General features: G+C 36.6%; 2 protein-coding genes across 2 annotated transcripts in view; one reads left to right on the top strand and one right to left on the bottom strand.

Annotated features, from left to right (window-relative positions):
* Positions 1-12,438, top strand: part of LOC106871845 (AT-rich interactive domain-containing protein 5B) — a 156,648-nt gene that overhangs the window by 101,152 nt on the left and 43,058 nt on the right. The gene's annotated exons all lie outside the window — the stretch shown is intronic.
* The window catches only part of LOC106871920 (protein D2), a 16,395-nt gene continuing 6,954 nt past the window's right edge, over positions 2,998-12,438 (bottom strand). Inside the window, exons 2-4 of the mRNA XM_014918717.2 lie at positions 9,130-9,250; positions 7,536-7,673; positions 2,998-3,879 (exon numbers count right to left, since the gene is read on the bottom strand). Coding sequence (XP_014774203.1) covers positions 3,653-3,879; positions 7,536-7,673; positions 9,130-9,250 — 486 coding nt within the window. The 3' untranslated portion in view covers positions 2,998-3,652. The remainder of the gene's footprint in view (positions 3,880-7,535; positions 7,674-9,129; positions 9,251-12,438) is intronic.

Here is a 12,438-nt window from a genome sequence, read left to right as displayed (position 1 = left end):
TATATGTATACTTATAATATAAGGATAAAATTTTATTAAATAATTGATCAGTGGCCAGCCTATGAAAAATACCTTTTAAGGTGAAAACTATATATACAATTACAAATAAGGGCCAAAAGAAAAAATTATATATGTATATATATATATATATATACGTGTGTGTGTGTATACACACACATAGTCATCTGTGTGTAGGTGTCTATATATAACACACTAAAAAATGCCTATAATTTCAACCAGTTCTCAAGAAGCAGCATTTATTCTACATACTTTTGTTCACATTTAGCTTTCATGTCACTGTAAAAGAATTTGCTGTTAAAGAATTTCATTAATCTATTATATTAATTTTTTGTGATTATTCTTAACCAATTTATGCTAGGTTACACCCAAGAAAATTTATATTTGAAAGCAATGGTTCCACATTTAGGTTATAACGTGTCCTATAGTAAGTGTCATACTCTTAGTAAAAGACTCATGTTTTCTCATTTGTTTGTATTTCTTTTTCTTTTTAGCGTTAATGACACTTTCAATAATATTGCTAATATTTCAAATGCTGAAAGCTTTTGGGAATGTTTCAACACCAACATTCAGCTATATCAATAACCCAAAACTTGGGTATTATGTTATCTTTCTGTTATTTGTTTTACTTATTAGACTGTGGCCATGCTGGGGCACCACCCTGAAGAATGTTAGCCGAATGAATTGACCTTAGTATTAACTTCCATGTTCAAGCCTGGTACTTATTCTATTTATCTCTTTTGCTGAACCACTAGGCTACAGGTAGTGAAGGCGCATGGCTCAGTGGTTAGAGCGTCGAGCTTACGATCGTGATGTTATGAGTTTGAATCCCGGACCGGGCTGCGTGTTGTGTTCTTGAGCAAGACACTTTATTTAATGTTGCTCCAGTTCACTCAGCTGTAGAAATGAGTTGCGACGTCACTGGTGCCAAGCTGTATCAGCCTTTGCCTTTCTCTTGGATAACACTGGTGGTGTGGAGAGGGGAGGCTGGTATACATGGGCGACTGCTGGTCTTCCATAAAAAAAACAACCTTGCCCGGACTTGTGCCTGAGAGGGTAACTTTCTAGGTGCAATCCCATGGTCAGTCATGACCGAAGGGGGTCTCAGCAGGTTACAGGTATGTAAACAAACCACCACCAGTTGTCAAGTGGTGTTGTGAGATAAAGATAAACACAAACACAAAAGCCAAACACACATAGATATATATATATATTCATTCTCTTTTCTCAAGTTATAAGCAGTTTGGTGCTAAAACTCTTCATGGCGGTTGAGAACAGCCAAGCAACCCACAACTCACTTCTCACCACAAGCAAGCAGACCAAGGCAGAGCTTCACTAAAATTTGGCTGACTCATTTCTTTGTCTTTTTCTCCAAGAGAATTAACAGTTGTTCCAGAAGCAAGAAGAGATTTGGATAAACTCACATCTCAATTTTCATTCAAGACCAATTTGTTACTGTTTTTAGAGTAAGCCATTTAATGTCTTTAGATACCATGAAAGTTGATCCCTATTTCCTTAGTCTCAGTGACTATCTGAAAATTCATCTATATCTATATTCAACCTTTCCTTAAATAAATATATTATAACATGTTTGTGAGTTTTGTTCCTGTTTACAACATATGCAGCCAGTCTAATCCATAATATTCTTACACCTAAGACTACAGTGACAATGAAGGCCGACACACTGTGACATTGTTATAAAACAAGCATTTAGATCAGTTGAAATGTGTTTGGGACATATTTGACTTGTCCAAAGGCTGTATTTACTGCTAGTTTGCCATGGAGAACTTTTCTTGCTTCAGGCGATAGATGTTGAGAAACACCAACAATCATTTCAAGGTACCACCTTTCAGCAGAACAATGAATGCATTTCTAGCTACCTGGCTATCATTAGCATTAATTACTGCAAGGGAGACAACCTTAAAATGACTTCAGACATGTTTTGCTTGTTTATGGTAATTGCATTCCAAATGTTTCTAACTTCAGAATCTGTGCTGAACCAACAAGAAAGCCTTAACTAATAGATGCACAACTTGCTGGAAATAGTTGACAAATTCCCTCTCAAACTACACTTTTATGTTTAAAAAATGGAAGACATGTTGGTTAATAGAGTGCTTAATTCTCTGTCTGAAAAAAAAGTGAGATGGCCATGTTTGGAACACTTTCTACAAGGCTGACTGGGACCAAATATTAATGATAACATTGAAATATCAAACCAAATTCAGATTGTGTGTGTGTGTGTGTGTGTGTGTGAGAGAGAGGGGTGGGGAGAAAGAGAAAGAGAGAGAAAGAATGGGTGAGAAAGAACAGGAGGGAGAAAGGGAAAGAGAGGGAGAGAATGGGCTGACATATTTTACCTGTATAGATACCTTTTATTGATTGCTGATAGAATTAATATTTTTTTTTTATGTGCCCTTTCAAAGCCTAGCCAGGCTCATGGGCCTGGTTTCCCGATTTCTATGGTATATGTGTCCCACCCCCCCAGCTAGACGGGGCACCAGTCCATCACAGCGTTACTCAAGAAACAGGAAGAAAGAATGAGAGAAAGTTGGGGTGTAAGAGTACAACAGGGGTCGCCACCACACCCTGCCGGAACCTCATGGAGCTTTAGGTATTTTCACTCAAAAAACACACACAACACCCGGTCTGGGAATCGAAACCGTGATCCTCCGACCGCGAGTCTGCTGCCCTAACCACTGAGCCATTGCACCTCCATGATAGAGTTAAGCATTAAAACCGTACATCTGTGAAGAAGAGAAAGGACATGTGTCTGCATATAGAGACACTACAGCTGGACTTTTATGGTGATTATTGCCTTTATGAAATCTAGTTAAGCTTTTCATAACTGTATTTCAAATGATTTATGCTGCATACCTGTGAAAGTTCATCAATTTTGAAAATAATCAAGAATTTCAAGGGATTTAGTCAAATAATTAATTTTTACATTTATTTCTATCTCAAATTGGTGTTTAGAATATTAATTAACAGAGGGTTCTTAGAAAAAAATAAAAATTAAAAAAAACTATTATGGAAAGATTTAATATTGAGACAAACATTTTGTAACTGGCTACTTTGAATCAAAGAACCAAAAGAGGTTTGTCCCTGGTAGAATGGTTCTAACCATTTAGCATTTAATGTGGCCATATCCAGAATCAAATATTCTACCTCTTTTATGCTCAAACTGGCCAGATCCAGCCTCTCACGCCTACCCTACAATGTCATTCTAAAAATATACAATCAAGTTTTGAGATAATGTATGATTAATTTAAAATGATTTGAATGAATAAGTATCATGTTTGCCAGAGTAATATGAATGTTAAAGGGTTACAGAACTTGGAGAAAACGAAATACATTTTTTGCCAAATGAATATTTATAGTTAATGTTCTGTAAAGTATTTTGTCTAATGTGCAAATATTTTAATGCGAATTGCTAGAAGTGAATTAAACAGTTAAAAGTATCTTCTTACTTCAAAACATATTTCTCTTTATTGTATAGTGTTTCCTGTGACATTTATAATGAGCAAAATATATTTTAGTAGCTTAAAAATCATTAAAATTTTATTTTTTGTATTTTTTTCGTTAGTAACAACTGAAAGTAATGTTCTTTTTGACTGTTCTTATATCAAATCAATATTTAGCTTTGCATTTTAATTTGTTCCTGCAGCTTGGGTACACTTTCATCCCATTCAGCCTGAAAAAAGTTCCCATAGATTGCATCCTGCAGATGGTATTTACGAGCAAAATCTCTCATCCTGTAGTTAGGTCTACCTTCTGCACTGTTGTTTGTTAATTTTTTCAGTCCAGGAAAGTCCATTCTGCCATTAGGTTGTTTGTATAACACGAATACGTAACGGTGGTGGCCTGAATGGATTAAACGAAAGTAAGACTATAAAAATGAATACCTATGTATATGTGTGTGCATGTGTGTGTACGTATACATACATACATATGTATATATACGTACATATATATTATATACACACACACATACTTACACACACATGTACACATATGCACATACACGCACTTAGATAAATAGATAGATTAACATAAAGTCACTTGGAAAGGCCATAGAAACCTTTGCTTCAGATTGTGCTGGATGGCGAACAAAGGTGTGGAATGGAGTGAAAGCTTTTGTAGAAACTAGGATGACCCGTGTGAAACTCAAAAGAAATTTAAAGAAAAATACTACGATCACCAAGAAAATAAATCCCATCCACCTTTTTATGTGCACAATTTGTGACAGATCATGCCTTTCTTTTGCTGGGCTCAAATCTCATTTGTGGAGCCATGGAAAACAAACCTCCACCAACTATCTGTGAAAACCTACCAATACTGTGTATGCCATAAAGCCTGAAGATCTAATGGAGGCCTCAAAAGACATTTTTAAAATCCACAAAGATCAGAACATATCTGCAGCTCACGGTGATCCAAATCAGATATGCAATCTATGTGGGTGTCTTTTCAGAACATTGTCTAGTTTAAAAAGCCACATCAGAAGCCATGATGGATCTAAGGTGTAGGTACAGGAGATGGTCAGACTCTGCATAAAGAGTAAGCAACCATCATGTATGTATGTATGTATGTATGTATGTATGTATGTATGCACGTATGTATGTATGTATGTATGTATGTATGTATGTATGTAAGTATGTATGTATGTATGTATGTATGTTATCAATCAGTTTCATTTCTGTATTTCTTGTCCATAGAGAAAGAGCCGGACTCTAACATAGATTCAAGGCTCTTTCATGGGAACTTTTATCAACATTATCTAGGTATTTGTGCATATGTGTGTGTGTATGTGTGTGCAGTATTTGGTGTTATTGTATGCGCAGATTTGTATGTTTGTTTTATGGATGCGTTTTTATGTGTATATTTTCATGTCTAGGCGTATGCATATGTATTTATGTATGTATGTATGTATGTATGTATGCATGCGTGTATGCATGCATGTGTGTATGTATGTCATTGCTCAGTTTTATTTCAAGATTTCTTGCCCAAAAAAGAACCAGTTTCTAACCTAGATTCAAAGTTCCTTCACTGCAATTTCAATATCAGCAAGAAGCTATTTTTGTTTGTATGTATGTATACGTGTAGATTTGTATGTTTTGTTTTATGTATGTATTCTCATGCATATAATTGCATATCTAGACATGTTCATATATATGTATGTAGTGTGTGTGCGTGCGTGTGTATGAAATGAGTGGGGCAAGTGATTTATTTACAAGGAATGTTAATGGTAAAATTCCTTAATTATAACGATGAGGACACTGAAGATAATAAGCTGCACCATAAAAGGACTTTATTCTGGCAGAAGCAACCATTTTCTAGACACGAAAATTTAATAATTAATGAGATATTATTTATCATAAATCAAGATACATCACTTAAATAATAACACAATTGATATTGTACCATATTTGATGGCCTATAAGATGCACAAGTGCATATAATGCACCCTAGCCTAGGCTATTCTTTTATAAAATAAATTACCACTAAAACAATGTTTTAAATCCTCCACTTACCTGTATAACTTTATGTTATAACCGGTAATTATAAGCAATTTATTGCTTCCTCATTCGATATAAACATACTGTAGGCGATTGTTCACCAATAGATGGCAGCACACATATTATAAACACACATACCGTTTTGAGTGAGTTTTGAGCCTACATTGAGTGCATTGGATGCAGGGGGATTTTTAAAGCCATTTTTGGGTAAAAAAAAGGTGCGTCTTATAGGCCATCAAATATGGTAACTTGTTTCACTGGCTGCTCCAAGAAGGAAAAATAGAAAAAGAAATTAAATGAAAATATTCAAATTAACAAGATTAGACTTAATGAATAGGGCACGAAATTTTCGAAAAAAGTAATTATAATTATATACTCATGACATTATGCATGTCATTCAAAATTATTGGTTTCTAATTTTGGCTCAAGGCCAGGAATTTTGTAGGAGGAATAAGTTGGTTATTTTGACCCTAGTATTCATGTCAAAGGTATGAATGTTAAAGTTGACCCTGGTGGCATTAAATTAAAAGAAATACTGCTAAGCATTTTGTCTAGTGCAGTCATGATTCTCCTAGCTCACCATTTTACCATTCAAAACTATTAAAGAGCTGAATACAGCATCTTGGCCCACACTTGACATAGAGGCTTGTTTTACTTTGGCTGTGACCTAGACATATTGTAAGCATTATTCATAACTAAATAACCAGTTTCAAACAGTTTGACCCAGAAGAAATGAATTGCAATATCAACTTCACTGTTATTTGAACTCAGAAATGTAAGTCATGAAATTTTAATGAAGTATACAAATGAATCCAGGTGCCACTTAAAAGCACTCAGTCCTCACTGTAAAGTGGTTGGTGTTTGGAAGGGCATCCAGCTGTAAAAACCTTGCCAAAACTGACCTCGCCAGTGCTTGTGTCACATAAAAAGCATTACTCACCTTGCCTGTGCATGAAAAGCACTAACTCCACTCTGCTGAGTGGTTGGTGTTAGGAAGGGCATCCAGCTGTAAAAATCCTGCCAAAACTGTCACAGAAGTCTGGTGCAGGCTTCGGCCTGGCTGGCTTTTGTGGTACTGTCCCACCCATGCTAGCAGGGAAGGCAGACATTAAACGATGACAATGATGATGATGATGATGATGATGATGCTCTGTTGTATCCTTGGCGGTTGTCTTTCAAAGCTCGACATTGATTGTTCCGTTCAAGAACAAAACACCTTGGATGGTGAGTAAGACAGTTGCATTGTCCCCTACCAGATTGCCACTCTGGGCCCCACACCAAGTACCAAGTGGGGTACAAGAGTGCAACAAGCATGGCCAATGATGAGGCTGCTCTATAGTAGCAGCTCACTTGCTAGTTGATGTCTGACCATTGTTTGATGGCACAAGTCTTCCTCTTGGTTGCAAAAACCTTCAAGCTGTTGGTCTAGGAATCCTCTGCCTTGGGAAGGTTAAAGGGTTGTGAGTACTTGCTCAAGGTGTCACCCAAGTCTATGAATAAAAGGGACGACTTACTCTCTCTTTTATGGCATGCCATTGATGTAGGCACCATATTGTACCACGCCACTGATGTAGGCACCATATTGTACCACGCCACTGATGGAGGCACCATATTGTACCACGCCACTGATGTAGACACCATATTGTACCACACCACTGATGGAGGCACCATATTGTACCACACCACTGATGGAGGCACCATATTGTACCACGCCACTGATGTAGGCACCATATTGTACCACGCCACTGATGTAGGCACCATATTGTACCACGCCACTGGTGTAGGCACCATATTGTACCACGCCACTGATGTAGGCACCATATTGTACCACACCACTGATGTAGGCACCATATTGTACCACACCACTGATGTAGGCACCATATTGTACCATGCCACTGATGTAGGCACCATATTGTACCACGCCACTGATGTAGGCACCATATTGTACCATACTGCATTATATTAGAACATTGCACTGTTATATATTAAAATTCTGATACCAACCTGAACCTTTTCCTGGCAGTGGTCCAATATATTCAGACATCGTCTCCCCTTTAGAGACATCCCCTTCACGGATATTGACCACAAGCCAATGGTGAAACTCACTAAACTTGGGATCATTTCGACTTGGAGAATCTGGATCTGTTTATAGATTGCAACACAATGAAATAGATGGAGAAAAATATTCAACAGTAAAATAGAAGAGAAAACTTTGACAATATTTTTATTGAGAAAGGAATTCTGATGTTTTAATTTTCGACCCTGGAATTTATTTTTGTATCAAATGATTTCAGAATTCCATATATGGACAAACCCCCACTGCCATAATGCTATACCTGTTTTCAATTAGTGTTATTGCTCTCATAAAATTTTAAAGTGTTTGGTGAGAGGATGGGCACCTAACTGTGAAAATAGGCAATAATAATAATAATAATGATAATCCTTTCTACTATGTGAAGGTGCATGGCTTAGTGGTTAGAGCATTGTGCTTGCAATCATTAGGTTGTGAGTTTGATTCCTGGACCGGGCTGCGTGTTGTGTTCTTGAGCAAGACACTTTATTTCACATTGCTCCAGTTCACTCAGCTATTGAAATGAGTTGCGACGTCACTGGTGCCAAGCTGTATCAGCCCCTTTGCCTTTCCCTTGGATAACACTGGTGGCATAGAGAGGGGGAGGCTAGTATGCATGGGCAATTGCTGGTCTTCTATAAAACAACCTTGCCTGGACTTGTGCCTTGGAGGGTAACTTTCTAGGTGCAATCCTATAGACATTCATGACCGAAAGGGATCACCCAATCCTTTCTATTAAAGGCACAAGGCTTGAAATTTTGGGGGAGGGGACTAGTCGATTACATCAACCCCAGTGTTTCCCTGGTGCTTAATTTAACAACCCCAAAAGGATGAAAAGCAAAGTCGACATCAGTGAATTTGAATTCAGAATGTGAAGACAGACGAAATACCCCGAAGCATTTCGCTCAGTGTGCTAATGATTCTGCCAGTTTGCTGCTGTAGCAAGACATTATGAGAATCTTCTAACTCATACCAGCATAGGAAGTTGGATGTAAAATAAAGCTGATTAAAACTTTAAAATGAGAGTATTTTTTGTGCATGATAAAACCTACAGCAAGTTAGTATCAGAAGTGTTTGTTGTACAGTTATGTTCTATGATTTACCATTCTGTTAGAAATAAATGCCAGTTCATCTGGAAATTTAAATCTATAACAAATCTGCAGTAGATTGACAGCTTGTTCAGTAGAAGATTTGCATCTCACCAATTTCATATTATACAACTGGAGATGAGCACCAGTTCTTGAGTGGTCCACTGAAGACTTGGGATCTTTTATTTATATCTGTTTTTATTCAAATGTAATGCTAGTTTCAAATTTTGGTGCAAAACCAGCAATTTCGAGGTCAGAGTTAAGTTGATTTCATCAACCCCAGTGTTTAACTGGTATTTATTTTATCAACCCTGAAAGGCTGAAAGGCAAAGCTGACCTTGGCAGGAGTGTTAAACATGGAATGCTGCTAAGCATTTCACTTGTTAACAATCTTGCTAACAGTTCTCTGCCTTACTTATTCAGATATAATATTACTTACCATTCATTATGAGTGTATAATACTCTCTTGGGTGGGAATCAAATAAAATTTTAGGTGGATTTCTTGACTGAGAGGGTGTAATTGTCATTCCTGGTTCAATTTCTACATTGTCATAACGAACCTGAGAATTAAGATGAAAATGTTCATTATAAACTTTTACAAACCATATTATCATATAATTAGAAATTATAAAAGGTGAAATGGCTATGTGGATATCTACATTCCTCTCTTCGCATTTATGTTATTGTATCATTATAATTTAATAGAATTTTCCCTTAGAATTGTAACCTATGCAACTATTTGTACATTGTTAGTTTGACATTCTACCATAAAGTACACAATTCACAGCTTGGTAATTAAAACAAGTAGAGACATGCAAGCAGAGATCTTGCTCAAGGGTGCACAACAATGCTTCTGATAAAATACAAGCTTTTGATCCATAAGTCAAAGTGCAAGTACTTTTTGTGTTACACAATTAGAAAATGTATTCTCCTAATTGATATTAATAATGATGAAATGATTGCATAAAATATTTACAACTTCAAAATGTTCTGGTCTTTCATCTGGGAACAACAACGAATAAAAATACATTTATCACTTCCATCCTACTAATTAATTACTAATCCTTGTTAAACCAACAGATTAAAAACTCACTTTGATATCAATACACTGCAGTTGTAGAAACACTTGTTAAATTTTTTTTTCCACTTAAAATAAAAAAAAAAACTTCAATAAATGAAATTAATTTTGACATTTTAATCTGTACCATGACATGACTATATATTTTAATGTATGAAATATTTCAAGTTATTATGAAATAGTTAAATAATTAATTGCATTGCAAATTTACATTTCCCATATATCAATAATATTTTTTATTTGAAATTGTAATTATCATGAAAATATTTAATCCTATGTTACAGAAACACAGTCACAGACACACAGACACATAGAGACATATACACTCTATCTCGACATAGTAAACTCAGCATTTAAAAATATTATCATCCATAGTATTTTGTCCTGGAAAATAATTATTTTGTTCGGTTCAGAATACATCAAGTTATGAGGGAGAATGACAAACTTGTTCACCACCACCACCACTTGTTTATCTCCATTTTCTTTCCTTCTTTTATATATACACCGCCCATACACACATTTATGTGTACATATAAATATATATACATATAACTATGTGTGGGCGTTTTTGTGTTTATGTTTGTTCCCCATCACCACTTGACAACTGATGTTGGTTTGTTTACATCCCCCATAACCTAGCGGTTCAACAAATGAGACTGGTTGAATAAGTACTTGTCTTTAAAGAGAAAAAGGTACTGGGGTTGATTCATTCAACGAAGAAATTCTTCAAAGTTGTGCTCCAGCATGGCCACACTCTAACAACTGAAACAAGTAAAATATAAATTACAGTGGAGTCTCATAGTCGACCGATCTTTAGCGTATTGACCTACCAACCCTAAAACTAATTAATGTACATCTCCCACAAGATGTATGCAGATATTATATAGCAGTTACAGGTCATTGCTGTAAGCAGTGAAATCTTTTGTTGTCACTCCGTTGCTTACGACGTCGAGGGTTCCAGTTGATCCGATCAATGGAACAGCCTCCTCATGAAATTAATGTGCAAGTGGCTGAGCACACCACAGACACATGTACTCTTAACGTAGTTCTCGGGGGATATTCAGCGTGACGCAGTGTGACAAGGCTGACCCTTTGAAATACAGGCACAACAGAAACAGGAAGAAAGAGTGAGAGAAAGTTGTGGTGAAAGAATACAGCAGGGTTCGCCACCACTCCCTGCCGGAGCCTCATGAAGCTTTAGGTGTTTTTGCTCAATAGACACTCACAACGCCCAGTCTGGGAATCGAAACCGCGATCCTACGACTGCGAGTCCATTGCCATAACCACTGGGCCATTGCGCCTCCACAAGCAGTGAAATATTAAGTGATAATTGTTTAGCTCAGGTCAATCCTGATTGAGTTCATATATGATTTTTAAAAAATTTCTTTTGTTGGTTTGGTCTGAAGGAAGGAACTGTGTCTGTATCTATCACACATTCTCTGAAACTAGTGAAGGAATATGTTCCAGTCTTGGCCATCATGTCTTTTGTTTTCAGGTATCGTCCATGTAAGACTACATAAGCCACCAATTAACCACCAATTAACCACCTATTTTCAGAGGAAGGTACATCATCATTATCATCATTGTCGTCGTCATTGTCATCGTCGTCATCATCGTCATCGTTGTCATCACCGTCATCATCGTCACCATTTAACATCCATTTTCCATGCTGGCATGGGCTGGTCGGTTTAACAGGAGCTGATAAGGCTGGGAACCACACCAGGCTCCAACCATCTGTTTTAGCATGGTTTCTGTGGCTGGATGCCCTTCTTAATGCCAACCACTCTACAGAGTGTACTGGGTGCTTTCATGTGGTATCAATGCAGAAGCTTTTTACATGGCACCAACATGGGTAATTTTTATGTGACACCAGTACAATTTCATGGAAATTTAGTTGTTATCTCTAGCAAGTCGATCAACCACATAGAAATTACATCATTGACCCCTGTGATGTTATATAACTGATGAATGCTTATTTTAGCTTATACTGCTTAAGCTAAATCCTAATCATTGATAAAATCCTGTAGAATGTAGCTAAACTGCTTTGAGCCAATGACAAACCTCAACACTCAGTTGCTTTATTTAATAACAGCAAGAAATAACAGGAAACTAGGAAAATAACCAAAAACCTTAGACAGGAAATAGTTGATTTCCTGGCATGACATCAGCTGAAATTTTGTTGGAACTGAAAAGATGCCAGGAGTAACAAAACATGAAAAATGATAAATAAATAAGTAGTATGAACTATGCCTGCAGACTGAATATTATTCAAGTAGATCAGAAATGGAGGTAAATATCAAAACATTTATTAGTTTCTGTCAGTGGGTTGTGGCCATGCTGTTAACAGCATTTGTAAATCAGTTACAAATCTCATTTACAACAGATTTGTTTACAAAACTTATAACTTTTGGAAACAACAAATTTTGCAACTTTGCTTTTTTTTTTCTTTTTTCAAAATCATAATGCTACAACTTCAAACATAATTAAAAAGAAAAAAAATGGCAATTATTTTGAGAGATGCAAATAATTCTGTGTGTACTAAAGGTGTAGCTGTGTGGTAAGAAACTTGCTTCGTAACCACATAGCTCTGGGTTCAGTCCCATTGTGTGGCACCTTGGGCAAGTGTGGTCTGCTATAGCCTTGGGTCGACCTAAGCCTCGTGAGTGGATT

This window comes from Octopus bimaculoides, chromosome 2 (assembly GCF_001194135.2).
Source record: "Octopus bimaculoides isolate UCB-OBI-ISO-001 chromosome 2, ASM119413v2, whole genome shotgun sequence".
Classification (NCBI taxonomy): domain Eukaryota; kingdom Metazoa; phylum Mollusca; class Cephalopoda; order Octopoda; family Octopodidae; genus Octopus; species Octopus bimaculoides.
The sequence above is the reverse complement of the archived record's forward strand: the minus strand, read 5'-3'. Positions and strand labels throughout refer to the sequence as shown.